The sequence below is a fragment of the Mercenaria mercenaria genome, chromosome 7 (assembly GCF_021730395.1).
Source record: "Mercenaria mercenaria strain notata chromosome 7, MADL_Memer_1, whole genome shotgun sequence".
NCBI classification, from domain to species: domain Eukaryota; kingdom Metazoa; phylum Mollusca; class Bivalvia; order Venerida; family Veneridae; genus Mercenaria; species Mercenaria mercenaria.
The window spans coordinates 71,695,305-71,713,711 of NC_069367.1; the positions used below are offsets into that span (position 1 = coordinate 71,695,305).

An 18,407-nucleotide genomic window follows, 5' to 3' on the forward strand; every position below is an offset into this window, starting at 1 on the left:
GAAATGATCATTATGAGTGGTAGATCATTTTCTGACAAGATGGGCAAACTTACTTGCAAAAATACTTCAACAGTCGATTATGTACTATCCTCGATAGATGCTCTGTGCCTGTTTAATGAATTTAACATTGATGAATTCTGTCCACTTTCGTCCGATGTCCATTGCAGTATTAATTACAAATTGATATCGATATCTAGCCGGAATATTGAATATCCTACATATAAGGAAAAGATAAAGCATTGGGAAACTGATAAATCTTCTGTATTCGTGGATAATATTGATAGATCTATAGTTGATATTGTTTTTAACAAACTCGATGATACAAACTTGGATAAGGCCGAGCTGAATGACATCATTAATTCTCTTGGAATGGTACTAGTAGAGTCAGCTAAGAAAACATTTGGCTTAACAAATAAGAGACGCTATGTAAAAAATGCAGACAACAAATGGTTTAATGCTGATAGCAGAAATGCACGTAATAATTTTCATACACATAAAAAGAAGTATAGATCTGTTAAATCTGATAGAAATAAAAATGAAATGTTAAAGTCAGCCAAACAATATAAATGTGTCTTGAGAAATTCTTTTGTAAAATACAAGAGAAATTTCAGAAAGACAATTAGAAATATGAGGACCTCTTCACCAAAAGATTACTGGAATTATATAAATAGTCTGCCCAGTAAGAGTAATGATGCAAAGGTTGATTTGGATGTATTTCGTAAGTACTTTAAAAATCTAAACACAAATTCAGTTCATGACGAAGTCCCAGATACCTCTGAACTTCCAAATGTTCCAATAGACAATAATTTGAATAATCAAATTACGATAGAGGAAATCAGAAAAGTAATTTCTAAGTTAAAATCTGGAAAAGCGTCCGGAATGGACAAAGTTTTAAATGAGTACATTAAAGCTTCATGCGACGTTTTATTACCTGTGTATCATAAGCTTTTTAATAAAGTATTTGATGTTGGCATTATGCCAGAATCTTGGTTAGTTGGCTGTATTATACTGATTTATAAAAACAAGGGTAAAATTCAAGATTCTCAGAATTATAGACCGATAACTATTTTGAGTTGTATGGGTAAAGTATTCACGGCTGTTTTAAATGAAAGATTGACAACGTACTTAGAATCAGATAATCTTTTAAATCAAAACCAAGCTGGATTTAGGAAGTAACATTCAACTGTTGATCATATATTCGTTTTGCATAATTGTTGGCCGAATATTGTAAAACTAAGAAAAAGAAACTCTTCTGTGGCTTTATTGACTTGCAAAAAGCATTTGATTCTGTGTGGAGTGCCGGTCTATGGTCAAAATTGCTTTCTTTTAATATACAAGGTAAATTGTTAAATATAATCAGAAATATGTATAGTGATATACAGTTCTGTATTGTCATTAATAATGAAACTTCTAATTTCTTCATGTGTAGTACTGGAGTTAGACAAGGAGAGAATTTATTGCCTGTCCTGTTTTCTCTCTTCCTAAATGACATAGAAAATTATTTAATTTCTTGTGATGTTCCTAGTGTAGATCTTCTTGATAATGATACAGATGTATACTTAAAATTAATAGTAATCCTTTATGCAGATGATACGGTTGTTTTTGCAAATACCGAAGAGGAATTCATTACAGTTCTTAACATATTTGATGAATATTGTAAAACTTGGAAACTCAATATCAATTATGACAAGACAAAAATTGTTGTTTTTGGAGACAAATTTGGCAGAAATAGGTCAATTTGTATTGATGATCACTCCCTGGAAGTGGTAGATAGCATTAAATATTTAGGCATTGTTTTTTCTAAAAATAGACAATTTGCTAAAGCTAAAAAACATATAGTTGAACAGACGAGAAAAGGCTTATTTAGTTTGTATAGGAAGATAAGAAATTTAGATTTACCTATTGATTGCCAGTTAAAGTTGTTTGATAATACTATATTACCAGTATTGACTTATGGGTGCGAAGTATGGGGTTGTGGTGATCTTTCTATTTTAGAAAAGGTACATACTGACTTTATGAAACATATTTTACATGTTAAACGTAGTACACCTCATGTGATGTTGTTTGGTGATTTAGGAAGATATCCTATATCTATAGCAATTAAGAAGAGAATTACTGGTTTTGGGTATAACATTGTGTCATATGAAAACAAATTATCATCCTCAGTATATAAGATCACGTACAGAGAGTATCTTAGAAATAATGATACTATGGTTGGTTAAAAAGTGTTAAAGCAATTCTTGATGAATGTGGCTTAAGCAAAATATGGCTCAATCGATATTTCAATGGCTCTCGGGAACTGTTATTGTATAAGGTAGAGCAATCTCTACAATCCCAGTACTTACAGCTATGGCATAGTGATATAAATGAATCTGTTAAATGTTACAACTACAAGATTTACAAGACCATACATAAATACGAAGAATATCTTGATACTCTATCTCCCTTACATGTTAAAAATTTCATTAATTTCCCTATGTGTAATAACTGTTTACCAGTTGAACGATTAAGATGGGGTGGAGTATTGAGAGATCAGTGGAAATGTAATTTATGTCATTCTAATGATATTGGTGACGAATTTCATTACCTGTTGAAATGTACGTTTTTCACGAATACTAGAAAAAAAACTGCTTCCATTATTACATAGTAGGCCTATAAATTGTATTAACTTTAGTATACTTATGAACGAAAAAGATCAGGGTAAATTGACGAATATTTGTAAATTTATCTCTGTTGTTTTGAATCACTTTAAAACATCACCTGGCAATCAAGACTTGTAACTTTTCTAATGAATTCTAACATTGTTTCTATGTATACTCTGTATTAACCATAAGTATGCGGAGTCTAAAGAAGATTTATTTATAGCTTAATGTTAGCTTATACAAATATAACATTAGAATGAGTTATTGTGATCGTTTTCGTGCGTAGCTGTCGTTAAATTTACATAATCCTGGCCTGTAGCTAATGCTTAGCTATTAGGATCACTTTCGCACATAGTCTACGTAAATTTTACACTAATCAGAGATGTGTTTTTTTATGCATCTCAAATTTCCCTTATTTTTGTTTGTTTGTTTGTTTGTACACACAGCCTGGCAAATTGATGTAATGTGTATAAATGTTATCTTTTTGTGTATCCTCATGTCACAATTGTATTTGTGCTGAGAGTATTAAATAAACTGTAAACTGTATCTAATGTAAATTAATGCATTGAACTATACATTTATATCGGGATCCGGACATTTGCCCCCCAGGACATTTGCCCCCCAGTTGAAATGATAGATAGGACATTTGCCCCCCAGTGCTTATTTCTGAAATGGACATTTGCCCCCCAATATTTTTTGTCCCCCAGTGATTTTTGAGGAACTTCGTACAAGACATTCATCATATTTTAGGGGACAGTATCTTTGTTTTATACAATTTTGTAGTAGATAATTGCCAAATTAACAAGTTTGAGTGTTAAAAACATTGCACTAATTAAGAAATTATAACGCTGTTATTGTAGTAAGCAAGTCTACAAGATAGATTAAGCTCCGCCTATGATATCATATTCCATTATTGTTTCTGTATGTAAGATATATACATATTTCTATAGAGAGAGTGTGAGTTTATACTTTGGATGCAACACACATATTAAATATATAAACCAACCTTTGGGTCTTGTTCTGTTTGTGTGTCAATAAGCCATCTCAATAGATTAGTACATATATATTACAAAGACGATATATATTACAGTTATGAGCACTTTTATTACTCAATAATATGCTATTATTTACCTTAACACCTAAAAGTAAATAACATATTTATCAAATTAAGTTTTTTTTACTGAAAATTGCCTTTAAGAGTAATTTTATTAATAAAACAACAAAAAATACAGTTATATATACTGGCATATAGGACAAAATATTGGGGGGCAAATGTCCATTCCAAAAATAAGCCATGGGGGGCAAATGTCCTATCTACCATTTCAACTGGGGGGCAGATGTCCAGCAGTTCATTTTTTCATTGGGGGCAAATGTCCTGGGGGCAAATGTCCTACAATCATTTATATCTGGGACAGCTCCAAAGCGCAAATTCATAATAACAATTAAAATGACATAATTAGTATTGTCAACCAAAATATCAAACAGAAACTATTGTTATCTTTTGACACCTTTTTATCAATTAACAGTATGCCACTGATAGTGATGTTAACTAGCTTTTACATGTCATGTCTAATAGTCTGTCAGGGAGTCATTAAACAGGTACTTGACTTTCAACATAAGTGTTTTTTATAAAGTAATGGTAATGGTAAAAGAAAAATTCAGATATAATATAAGAAAGTCATACATGTATTTAACTAAAGATTACCTAGGTAAATACTGTAAAGATGACTAAACGCTCCTCATGTTCATAAATAGATGTTCCCCTTGATCAAAATCCCCTCCACTGAAAAATGACAGGGTGTTACAAAATCCCCTTCATACTTTTGCAGGGGGTATCATAATCCCCTCTGTGATTTTTACTTATTTCATCAAGTTCAAATACAATTATACACAATTTAAAAGTCTATTACATAAAGCACGTAAATACAATGCTTTTAGCAAACATAATTTAATTTGGGGCACTGATATCTATATATCTATAATGAAAATCACAGAGGGAATTATGATACCCCCTGCAAAAGTATGAAGGGGATTTTGTAACTCCCAGTCATTTTTCAGTGGAGGCGATTTTGATCAAGGGGATTTTGATATACACTCGTTCATAGATACAAAAATACTGTTCAAAGAATTTAAATGCTGTGTTATGGTGCTGTTGGATCATTTCAAGTATTTCATACAAATTATATATAATCCCTAGTTGGTAGATTTGGTTCATTACAAATGATTGTCATGCGTTGCTGCTATGAAATAAACAACTAAATAAGCACAGGTAAGTATCTGTTACTGGATACCTAGTTTGTCGCACAAGAGTTTTGTAGCTCATGTTACATGTTGGAATTATATGCGACGTTAAATAAAGCTTACCTTTACCTTTAACTAAACAAATTAAATGAAAAAAAAAAACAACAAACAAAATTTAATAGTGATTCGATAATAACATGCAATGATTCACAAAAAGTAATGCTAATGCACCCTATGTAATGCTAATTTAATGCATTATTTTGACAAAAATGAGTAATGCTAATGCTAATTTAATGCCGATTTTTTCTAAGTAATGCTACTGTAAGTTAATGCATTACTTTTGCATGTAATTATTAACAGCCCTGAAGTCTACATGGCAGTATGTGCATTTGGCTTATCGGGATGACTTATTTACTTTTAGGAAAATGAAGACTTTAAAAAATCCCAAAAAGTCATAGTATACTGGTCAGGTCAGACTTAAACTTCATATGGGTGTAATTTAATCCATAATTTTAAATAAGAGACTTAAATCTTCGAAAATATGATGTGACAGGTGCGAGGAGATATCTACCCTGACACCAGTTTCAGTGACAGCAGATTGCCAATATGACACTAAATTACAGAAATAAAACACAAAATATACATTTATAAAATGTCAGCGAGGCAAGTTTATGCTTTAATGTCAACATAAATTCATTATCAGAGATGTAATCATTACAAATACTTTGTACATGTACCAGAAAACGTTCCCAATGGATTTTAATTGGGGATTTCCTAACAGAAATATGCAGAATAAGTTTGGACGTGACAGAGACAGCGACAGTCAAAAGTTATCAAGCTGTCTCGAAACGTCCTATTATTTGGACTAGTGCAAGCAAAAAACCAATTACTTTACTTGACTGTGTAGTGTGTACTGTGATTTATCCTCCATTATTTTGATCCTTCGAAGTTTTGATGGTTAGATTGCCCGTCACAAATATAAAACAATCTGACTGTCAAATTACTTTGACTGAATCAGTCTAAATCCAGGAGTCAGAAATTCTATCAATAAGACTCCAGAAGTGTATCTTTGAAAAAAAAAATAAACATCAGGAATAAAACATCAAAAACTCAACGTCACCAGAAAATACAAACCAAATACAGGATCATGCAGTGTTTTGGTTTTTTAAGTTTTGGGGGCATCGTGGCGGGGCCTGTAAGGAGGGCAGATTTGCGCCATAACCACTAAAATAGAGGAAAAACTGCGTCATGATGAAAGCAATATTTTTCATAAATATGTTACACCAAAAAAGAAAATGATTTAAAAGCACATTGTCTCATGCTTTAAATGGTTCAGGTTACATTATCCTGTACATCTAGAAAGGGTTTTATCGGTTGGGATATGTGAAAAAAGATTTTTATTTTTTTTTAGGGGAATTTTTTTCAGAAAAAGGGGAAAAAACATACTTTTTGGACAGGGGATAAGGCCAAATTCAGTCCCAAAAATGCCCTAAAAAACACTGGTTTGATTATAATCTAGCAATCATCCTCAAGAAAGAACACCAAAATAAACCTTCCGCACTCAATGGTTTGCGAATCTGATAAACTTTACGAGAGTAAAGAGATTTTCTGCAGTTTTCAGAGATTTTCAGTCATGGCCAAAAAAAATTTGCTGACGTGTAATAAGAACAAAAAGTTCAGTGCCTTGATAAATCCAAAACTGCAGTAACTGTGGTATTGTTGTATGTTAAGATTATAACAAGCATTACCATATTGCTCTATTCATCTAAAAGACATTTTGTCAAGTGTAGTAGATCAGAATTTCACAACTAAAATTCTAATTTTCCAGGGTATTGAAAAAAAAACCCAAAACTTCCCCTTGCACATTTTCCCAGTCAGATTTTGTTACTTATTTTTTATTGCCAAGGGAATGTAGCGCATATTATAGACATTATTATTATTGACAAGAAATAATCATGTTCAAGCATGTTTGCTGGAATGCACTATTATGCCTTTACCAGTACTTACCTTTCCCTTACAGAAGAAAAAGGCCTGCTGCGTACTCTTGCTGTGTACATACAGCGTATATGATGCGTACATGATGTGTACTGAAATCAAGGGCTTTAAATAGTACGCAGGATATACACCGCACATACACCGATAGTACGTTTGTAGTACACTTTTGACATGCAAATGAGCTCTGCCGCATACTACTTGCTGCATACATGCTGTGGACTACATAGTACACAGGATGTACGCTGGAGGAATTTAGTATGCGGGAAATAGTACGCAGCATGTACGCGGCACATACACTTTTCACATGCAAATGAGCCTGCGGTGTACTACCCCTGCGGCGTACATGCTGTGTACTCCTGTGACGTACATGCTGTGTACTCCTGCAGCGTACATGCTGTGTACTTTTGGCTCGAGTCCTGCAGCGTACATGCTGTGTACTCCTGCTGCATACATGCTGTGTACTCGTGTGGCGAAACTGCTGTGATAATGTAAATTCCTTACCCCACCAACTTTCGTATGCAAATGCTGATCATTTGGACAGAAAAAAAACAGAAAAAAGATAAGTGACATGCATCAATAAGTATTTACCCTTACCAAAATAATGTAGATTGATGTTATCAAATAAATTAGTATGCTTTTCTTCATCCACTTTTCAATGAAATAAATCAATTTTTGTAGCATGTAATTTGGTAAACATTTGAAGAAAATGGCGTAACTGCATCAAGGGGAAACAACTTTTATGCAACTAAATATAAGTGTTATGATTTATTATAGACGATGTGTGCGTAGTATGTATTTATTCTGATTAAAATCCATCTGAGAACAATCTAGGACTGGAATTATATAAGCATTTATACACTTTTACGTCCGTAAAAAATAGCGCACCAAAAAATTTTGGATTGATTTTTTCCAATGTGGCGAGCGAAATTAGCCAAAAACGTTCTGAAAATATACAAGCGGCAAATCCGATGAACAACTTTTTAATTTGGTGAGGCCTTAATTATTTAACATAATGAGCATTAAAGCCTTTATAAAACATGATAGAATGGTGTTTTGCTTAAGAGTATTCAAATAACAGTGAGCTATTAATTCTTCTCATTCGGGCGCTGTTAACTTGAGGCATTATCTTGGTAATTATTTCATGTATTACAAAATGTAATGCAACGAAGTTCAAATAAGGCTTTTCAATTATCCAAGTTAGAAAGCTCCAGGATTAATTCAAAATGAAAAAGAATACATTTTTACACTGCATGGAAGGTGCAGCTCAGAAATCACTAAGATGTAAGCTTCACAAATGAACATTGCAAATAGTTTGGCAAATTTTCATTGTTCAGAATACCGGTAATCTGAACTATTCTATGCTATTAAGATAAAAGTTACTTGGAAATCAAGTTCTTGCTTCAAAAAAAAAAATGTACAAATCCTTCCTGCATGAAGTGTTCTTCAGACTCTTACCTAAAAAAATTCAAAGTATAAACACCAAAAGAAAATGAACAAGTCCCTCCCGCTTATATGAAGTTTACTTCAGACTTTAACTTATAAAAAAGAAACTAAGTATAAATGCCAAAAGAAATTGTACAAGTCTTTCCCGCGTATATGAAGTGTACTGCACAAATTTCAAAGAATCTGCGGTGTACATGCAGTGTACTATTTTCATGTACAAGTCCCTCCTGCGTACATGCAGTGTATTCCTTAAATTTTCAGAGTCTGTGCTGCGTACTTGAAGTGTACTAGTGACCTCCTGCGTACATGCTGTGTACTCATCGAAATAGTACACGGCATGTACGCGGCATGCGGTGTATGTAAAATGTACTCCTTTGGCGTACTACTGTGTTCGCGGCATATACACAGCAAATACGCAGCATGTACACCACAGAGGCTTGCTTCTGTAAGGGTTACTAGAGTTTTATAAGTTCAGGATAATTTAATGATCAGACACAATTTATTTTTTATGAAGGGGTAAAAAATCTGCTAAGAGCTATATAGGACACAGAGCAAAACCACATTAATCAGGTGTTTATCTTGATGATGCTTACATCTGTTATGTAAACTTAGACATTCTCAGATATTTTTAAACATTTTTCAGACCTTTTTGCTGTATAGCATGTACCTTAGCAATTATGTCATTAATAATAGTGTGTAATATGTTTTTCAACTACAGTAATGTGACATGCTTTAGTTTAAAAGATTTACAAAGTAGGGACTAGACATTGTTTGATATATTTTTCTATTATTCTTCACATGTTGTAAAGTTGTTATGCAATTATGGGCAAACTGAACCCTGAGGCTGTAAACCAGTCATGTACCAGCTTCATCAAATGTGATGTGGCTTACACATCTAGTCAATTAGGGTTGAATACAAGAACAGTAGCCTGTTTTAAGATATAAGCTGCTCCTTCATGACATTGTTTCTTAATGTGTAAAAGACAATACTTATTAGTGTACTAATAGTATTACACAGAATGTAATTTGTTGACTTTTTTGATTCTGTTGTACATGCATGCTAAGTGAAATCAGTTTAAGGTAAGGAGTAATATGAAATAAGGCACTGCCTCAATCGGGAATCAATCCGACTTCAACTCATCCCATAACATTTGAAAAGAACGGTCTAATGACAGCACGGAAGGACACATTTTTTAATTCGATATCAAATATCTCATTCGGTATATCGCGTGTTACCGTAGAGTGGTCGATCCTGATTTTCGTCACTACGCGTAGGATCGATTCCCTATCAATTTAAAGGTAGATTTTGGAATAAAAACAACACTGCCGATATTGTATTGTATTATAAGTAAATGTCAGATTTCACTACAGTTGGAGAGGTTTAGATTGTCTGGTTTGTGATGTGACTTGCTTCAAGCAATGTACACAAAAATTACATCAAAAATTTCTGCACTCAGTAGAAATGCTATATTCATTGAATAATGGTATTAATTGTTTCTTGTGAAAGGGTTCAAATTGATGTATCATTTCCATAATTGTAATTGTAAAATTAACTGTTTATCATTCTGTAACATTTGCTATGAAGGGTACAAATATATCTAGTTCTTACTTTAATTTCTTGTACTTGTATTGTTTCAGATTATTTTTCGTTGGTGGAAAATTGTCCCTCCTTCTCGTGCTGACTCTGGCGCTGCACCCGTCGAGATTAAGAACAGCTATGATGACTTTCTGCATGATGAGAGAGCTCATAGTAAGTTTACATGTTTCCGGTAATATGACTTTTTTTTTTGTTTCTTTGAAGTTTGTTTATACATGTGATTTTCAGGTAGTTTGTCAGATAAATTGAAGTCATAAAATTTAATGTTACTAACAGGATAGACTAGATTAAGGATGAGAAAACTAGGCAGTGAGTCTGGACCCTGACTATGGGGCTTAAACCCATGAACCATGGCATACAGTGTGCTGCATAGTGCATACAGAGCTAACCGACTGCTTGACACATTTAAACAAAATGAATAAAATTAAAAGGTGCAATTAATATAACATTCTTCTTATCATATTTTAGTTTTCCTGCTGAAACATATAAAGTTCTTCTTTATTTTCTTCTTTATAGACCTATTATAGACCCAGCCTCTCTTATGCTTAAAATTATGTCAAAGTTGAGGCTTTGTTATACTAGTGTAATACCAAAATTATATAATGGCTTTATTTCACTCCTTCAATGTCAAGCATGTGATTTAGAAACATAATGATCTGTGTGGTTATTAAGGACACCAGCAATGTTTATATCTTTGTCACAGGGCGAGAAAAATGTGCAGCTAGACCGTGACTTGAACCTGGGGCCTCGGAATACCGTTCCAATGCTCTACCGACTGAGCTACCCGGCCGCCTACACACTTTCTCCCCATTTGATATTCAAGTTCTATACCGTGACATCTTTTTAAAGATTAATTTTTGAATTATGTGACAAATTTTGACAACAGAAATTATTCATAAAAATGTCACAAGATTAGCTTGATACTTCTGGTTATCTTCATTCACTAGTAAATGTCTCAAAACTAAGCACAATAAAGCTTGCCTTATTGTAGAAAAATGTTACTTAATTATGTCATTTTACAGCTGTGCGTTACAATGCTGCAGTTTCAAATAACCTTATGAGCCTGTCATGAAATCAGACCTTTCTTTTCATGTGCTCGTTTTGAAAAAACGGACGTTTTATCATGTGATGGTGCGTGTAGTCTGTCTGTCCGTCATAATTCATGTCTGGAGCATAACTTTATAACTATTAAAGATATTGACTTTAAATTTGGCATATAGTTGGATGGCAATAAGACAATGTGCAGAGCACTTGAACTGGCTCTGTGGGTCAAAAGTCAAAAATTGAGCTAAAAGGTCAGATTTTGTGTACGGTGAGCGTAACTAAATGAGCCGTGCCATGAGAAAACCAACATAGTGGCTTTGCGACCAGCATGGATCCAGACCAGCCTGCGCAACCATGCAGTCTGGTCAGTTCCATGCTGTTCGCTTTCAAAGTCTATTGCAATTAGAGAAACTGCTAGTGAATAGCATGGATCCTGACCAGACTGCGCAGATGCGCAGGCTGGTCTGGATCCATGCTGGTCGCAAAGCCACTATGTTGGTTTTCTCATGGTGCAGCTCAAATAACGGTGCAAGTTATTGACTTCAAACTTGGCATGTAGGTAGGTAGCAATGAGATAATGTGCAGAGCAGATGAAGCAGATTTGTTGGTCAAAGGTCACGGTCACTTATAGAAAGATTTAATAACTAACTGAGTTTAAGGAGTTAAAAAAGGATCGATTATGTTCTGCATCTTGCTGATAAAGAATTATTAAGTAGACAAATTGTAATCATGGTTACATTGGCAAAGTAATTGTAATGAAATCACTTACATTTAAAAACAAGGGTAATCACAACTTGATTACATGGAAAAGCAAAGTAATAGTAATTTAATCAGTTACATTTCTGTGTAAGCATGCCCAGATCTGGTTTTAGTTTGATATCAAGGTTGAAGTAAATGTTCACTTGCACGTCAACTTTGAAATTATTCATTCATTTAATAATGTAGGGATAACACATCTTTACGTGTTATAATATGATTGTGCAGAATCCTGAGGCATTGATTTGTGCCTGAGCCCGGTAGGGCGGGCGTACCAGTATATCCCCAGGGATTCTGCTGATGTTAATTTTGTAAAAAGGGGTGTTACCAGCTTGTGAATGTGAGACTCTCCCTGTTAACACACATTTACTCACCTGTTAAAACACACCCAGAAAGGACAAAATTTTAGAAATTGTAGAAAAATCCTATTCCTTAACCAGTACTTTATTGTTGATGCCTTTGTACTTGTTAAGATCTCTGCTAGATTGTTTGCAATATAAAAAAAAACTTCCAAAGAATGCCATTGATTTGTTTCGAAGTTATACCCTTTTTCACTATCAAGCATGGAAATAGTGGAGCACATTGTCTTCTCTAATTGACTTTGTTTATCTCTATGCTTCTGTAGTCTGTATGATATATCAGTTACTGTTATGACATGTTCAAATATTTCATTACATTTATACATTGAAATTTTCAAGCTCATGTAATGTAAGTTCACTGTTGTAGTAAGTCACTATTTGAACATGTGTGATATATTGATATTTTTTGCACTGTGATATTAGAATAAATGTAATTGTAGAATTTACATTTTTTTTTGTAAAATATAATTGTTTCACAAAATTTTGTTTGTTGTTAGTGTAACTTAACTGTGCACATTCTGATCTTTATGCAATAACAACTGGTTGTCAGTTTGTATTAAATAAAGAACATCAAATTTCTATGGAAAACAGTTTTGTAGTCCTTGTAAAATCATTGATCAGTATTGATTTAGGACAAATTTAAGTTACAATGAACAAAATAAACTTCCCATTACTGTTATATTGGAAACCCACAAATTTATGTCCTCAAGATTATCCAGAATCGGGAGAAACCGGATGGGATCGGGAGAGTTGGGATGTCTGAAGATTTAGTAATGTTTGCTGAAATCGCAAAGAGAAAATTCTTTTACAGATGATGGTCTGTATTCCACTTAACAGCAATAATCATTCTCTAACCTCAGTTTATGTATAATTAGGCGTAAAAAAATTGTTTGTTTCTGGTATCCCGACCTACCATAAATTTTTGGCCCGACCATAAATGTTTTTATTGCCTTGGAGAATATGTTTTTCAACTTTTTGACAAAAAGTTGCAAAACTGCACTTTTTCTGCTTTAAACATGGTCAGTGATATTAGAAATCAACTTACTGATGCTCTAAAGGTATAACCCCCTTATTAGCTCACCTGAGCACAAAGTGCTCAGGGTGAGGTATTGTGATCGCTCACCGTCCGGCGTCCGTCCGTCTGTCCGTCCGTCCGTCCGTCCGTCCGTCCGTTGTACGTCCGTCCACACTTTCCTTTAAACAACATCTCCTCCTAAACCAACAGGCCAATTTTGATGAAACTTCACAGGGATGTTCCTTGGATGGCCCCCTTTCAAAATTGTTCAAAGAATTGAATTCCATGCAGAACACTGGTTGCCATGGCAACCGAAAGGAAAAACTTTAAAAATCTTCTTCTCAAAAACCAGAAGACCTAGAGCTTAGATATTTGGTGTGAAGCATTGCCTAGTGGACCTCTACCAATTTTGTTCAAATCATGACCCCGGGGTCAAAATTGACCCCGCCCCAGGGGTCACTTGATTTTACATAAGAAAATCTTAAAAAATCTTCTTCTCAAACACCAGAAGCCTTAGAGCTTAGATATTTGACATGTAGCATTGCCTAGTGGACCTCTACTAAAATTGTTCAAATCATGACCCCGGGGTCAAAATGACCCCGCCCCAGGGGTCACTTGACTTTACATAGGAAAATCTTCAAAAAAATTCTAAAAATAAATCAGAAGGCCTAGAGCTTAGATATTTCACTTGTAGCATTGCCTAGTGGACCTCTACAAAATTTGTTCAAATCATGGCCCCCGGGGTCAAAATTGACCCCGCCCCAGGGGTCACTTGATTTTACATAGGAAAATATTTAAAAAATCTTCTTCTCAAAAACCAGAAGCCCTAGAGCTTAGATATTTGACATGTAGCATTGCCTAGTGGACCTCTACTAAAGTTGTTCAAATTATGACCCGGGGGTCAAAATTGACCCCGCCCTAGGGGTCACTTGACTTTACATAGGAAAATCTTCAAAAGTTTTCTAAAAATAAACCAGAAGGCCTAGAGCTTAGATATTTCACATGTAGCATTATATAGTGGACCTCTACAAAATTTGTTCATATCATGACTCTGGGGTCAAAATTGACCCCGCCCCAGGGGTCACTTGATTTTACATAGGAAAATCTTCAAAAATTTTCTAAAAATAAACTAGAAGGCCTAGAGACTAGATATTTGACATGTAGCATTGCCTAGTGGACCTATACAAAATTTGTTCAAACCTTGTCCCCCGGGGTCAAAATTGACTCCGCCCTAGGGGTCACTTGATTTTACATAGGAAAATCTTCAAAAAAAATTCTAAAAATAAACCAGAAGGCCTAGATCTTAGATATTTGACATGTAGCATTGCCTATTAGACTTTTACAAAGTTTATTCAAATCATGACCCCTGGGGTCAGATTGACCCTGCCCCAGGGGTTACTTGATTGTATATAGAAAAATCTTCAAAATTTTCTAAAAATAAACCAGAAGAGCTTAGATATTTGACATGTAGCATTGCCTAGTGGACCTCTACAAAAAGTTTTCAAATCTTGTTTTTAAAGTTACTTAAAGAAAATTTCAACTATATTTTCTCATAATTCTTTTGATTGATTTCTATTATGATCTTTTGACCTTGAAGACTTGTCCTTAAGTGCAATGATAACAGGTGAGCGATATAGGGCCATCATGGCCCTCTTGTTTGTTTTCATTTTTGTTTTCACACAAAAATAATTTCCGAAAAGTCTCACTTAATAAAAGAAAATTCAAAAAAAAAAAAAAATTCCGACCTACCTGCCCTAATTTTTTTGAGCATGTTACCAGAAACAAAAATATTTTTTTTAGGCCTTACAGTGGCATATATATCTTCAGATGAAATGTGTTTATTGTAAAGATACCCTTGTTATGTTTATGAAGTTCATGTAGTTCTAGAAACCATTATGTAAAACTAAACTTTTATTTTGCATTATGAGTTTGTCTGAAAAACTAGGATTTTCAAACACTACCATAATGTTTATATAAGAAGAGAATTTATATACAATTCTTTGCATAACAGGTGAGATACAGAGGCTTGCTGGTGACAACACACTGCAGTATTTGATACGTACTGCGGAGGGGCAGTTTGATTTCTTGATGCATCTTCCAGACGAAGCCCTAAAGAAGATACTTCTGTCTCTGGATCTGGAGGATATGATCAGACTGAGTGCTACCTGCAGGAGATTTAGACATGTACGTTTATTGTTACGTTTAACTCTCACCCTAACTTAAAAAACCTTCTTCTTTAAAACTGTAATGTTTAGATATTTGGAATGTAGCTTTGTATAGTAATACTTTACAAAGGTTATTCAGGTCCTGGTCCTGTCCATGGGAGTCACTTTGATAATGCAAATATGATCATATTTTAATACATTACACCCTTGAATGCATAGTACCATGAACAAGTGCCTTTCATTTCTTATTATGGTAAAACTACCCTTTTGAGTTAGGTGAATGATAAAGGGCCAATATTGCCAACTTGTTTAGACATTATGATACAATTTTGTCAAGCACTTCAAGGAGCATTACTGTATCATACAATGTTCACATACTGTGGAATCATTAATTTTCGTGGATTTCGTGGTTTAGTCAATCCACAAACTTAAATCCCAACGAAAAAGTAAAATTCCCATACATCTTGTCTTCAAAAGTTGAAATCCACGAATTCATATCCCCACGAAATTGCTGTGTTAACCAAAACCACGAAATTTCATGCCCACGAAATTAAATGATTTTACAGTAGTTATTGTTGTAGCTGTTTTGCATCTGAATTCAAGGTTATAGACCCGAGTTTGGAGACCATTCACATGAACTGATTTTAAATGTTGATTCCTAGTTCAGTCTTGAAATTGAGTAATGGCAACGTTGTATTTGGAGACTGCTTGGAACCAAAACTTTTAGTGCTTGTTCTGTGAGCAGTTCAGAACCATTAGCTAATTAGTTAATATAATCTTGTTTTTACAATATTTTCTTGGCTTTATTTCTTCAGTTGTGTAATGATGATGATGTTTGGGAGAAGATTTTCCGTCGTACAGTGGAAACACCAGTTACTGCTGAATTAGAAACTCTGGCACAGAAGGAAGGATGGAAAAGACTTTTCTATACAAATAAATTACAGCTACAGGTATATTCTCGAAGTAGTTGTTTTATATAGTTTGTGAAATGAATCCTGCAGTGTGACTTGCCGAACAGCTTTTTGTGTAACTTTTATGATCCTAAAATTTGTTATTATGTCTCCCCCTCTTTGTTTTTGCCCTGTCCGTCCGTCCGTACGTTACACTTCATTTCCGATCAATAACTGGAGAACCATTTGTCCTAGAACCTTCAAATTTCATAGGGTGGCAGTACTTATGGAGTAAACGACCCGTATTGTTTTTGGGGTCACTCTGTCAAAGGTCAAGGTCACAGGGGCCTGAACATAGAAAACCATTTCTGGTCAGTAACTCGAGAACCACTTGACCCAGAATGTTGAAACTTCAAAGGGTGATTGGTCATGCAGAGTAGATGACCCCTATTGATTTTGGGGTCACTCTATTAAAGGTCAAGGTCACAGGGGCCTGAACATGAAAAACCATTTCCGATCAATAACTTGAGAACCACTTGACCAAGAATGTTGAAACTTCATAGGATGATTGGACATGCAGAGTAGACGACCACTATTGATTTTGGGGTAACTCAGTTAAAGTTCAAGGTCACAGGGGTCTGAACATGGAAAACCATTTCCATTCAGTAACTTGAGAACCACTTGACCCAGAATGTTGAAACTTCATAGGATGATTGGTCATGCAGAGGAGATGACCCTATTGATTTTGGGGTCACTCTGTTAAAGGTCAAGGTCGCAGTGGAAAGAAAATGGAAATCCATTTCCAGTTTATAACTTCAGAGCTATTTGGCCTAGAACCTTCAAACTTCATAGGGAGATAGGAATAACAGAGTAGGTGACCCCTATTGTTTTTGGGGGTCACTTCATCAAAGGTTAAGGTCACAGGGGCCTGAACATGAAAAAACATTTCTGATCAATAACTTGAGAACTACTTGACCAAGAATGTTGAAACTTCATAGGATGATTGGACATGCATAGTAGACGACCCCTATTGATTTTGGGGTCACTCAGTTAAAGTTCAAGGACACAGGGGTCTGAACATGGAAAACCATTTCCATTCAGTAACTTGAGAACCACTTGACCCAGAATGTTGAAACTTCATAGGATGATTGGTCATGCAGAGGAGATGACCCTATTGATTTTGGGGTCACTCTGTTAAAGGTCAAGGTGGACAGAAAATGGAAATCCATTTCCAGTTTATAACTTCAGAGCCATTTGGCCTAGAACCTTCAAACTTCATAGGGAGATAGGAATAACAGAGTAGGTGACCTCTATTGTTTTTGGGGGTCACTTCATCAAAGGTCAAGGTCACAGGGGACTGAACATAGAAAACTCTTTCCAATCAATAACTTGAGAACCACTTGACCCAGAATGTTGAAACTTAATAGGATAATTGGACATGCAGAGTAAATGACCCCAAATGATTTTGGGGTCACTTGATCAAAGGTCAAGGTCACAGCAGACCGAACATGGAAAACCGTATCCAATTCATAACTTGAGAACCACTAGGCCCAGAATGTTGAAACTTATTGGGATGATTGGACATGCCAAATAGGTGATCCCTATTGCAGCCAACCATCAGTGTCTCTTTGACTTTCGCTCTTCTCCCCTATTGACTTCTTGCATATACGACTATGCAGTGGGGGAGACATGCATTTTTTTACATAAGCATCTTCTAGTTGTACCCCCCGACAACAAAGTTGTAAGGAGGGGTATACTGGTTTCAGGTTGTCTGTCTGTCTGTCCGTAGACGCAATCTTGTGCGCACCATCTCTCCTTATCCCCTTGACAGAATTTAATGAAACTTCACACAAGTGATCAGTACCAACAGTAGTTGTGCATGGGGCATGTTAGGTTCTTTTAGAAAAAAAATTTGCAGAGTTATGGGACTTTTTTTTTTTTGTTACTATACTATATACATAGACACAATCTTGTGCGCACCATCTCTCCTCATCCCCTTGACACAATTTAATGAAACTTCACACAAGTGATCAGTACCAACAGTAGTTGTGCATGGGGCATGTTAGGTACTTTTAGAAAAAAAATTTGCAGAGTTATGGGACTTTGTTTTTTTTGTTACTATACTATATACATAGACACAATCTTGTGCGCACCATCTCTCCTCATCCCCTTGACACAATTTAATAAAACTTCACACAAGTGATTAGTAACAACAGTAGTTGTGCATGGGGCATGTTAGGTTTTTTCAGAAATAAAATTT

At 34.9% G+C, this 18,407-nt stretch overlaps 1 protein-coding gene across 2 annotated transcripts in view; it reads left to right on the forward strand.

Moving 5' to 3' along the window:
* LOC123553941 (F-box only protein 36-like) overlaps positions 1–18,407 on the forward strand; it is a 48,640-nt gene that overhangs the window by 14,708 nt on the left and 15,525 nt on the right. For both annotated transcript variants that reach the window (XM_045343696.2, XM_045343697.2), the window contains exons 2-4: positions 9,960–10,071; positions 15,104–15,276; positions 16,073–16,207. In XM_045343696.2, coding sequence (XP_045199631.2) covers positions 9,960–10,071; positions 15,104–15,276; positions 16,073–16,207 — 420 coding nt within the window. The remainder of the gene's footprint in view (positions 1–9,959; positions 10,072–15,103; positions 15,277–16,072; positions 16,208–18,407) is intronic.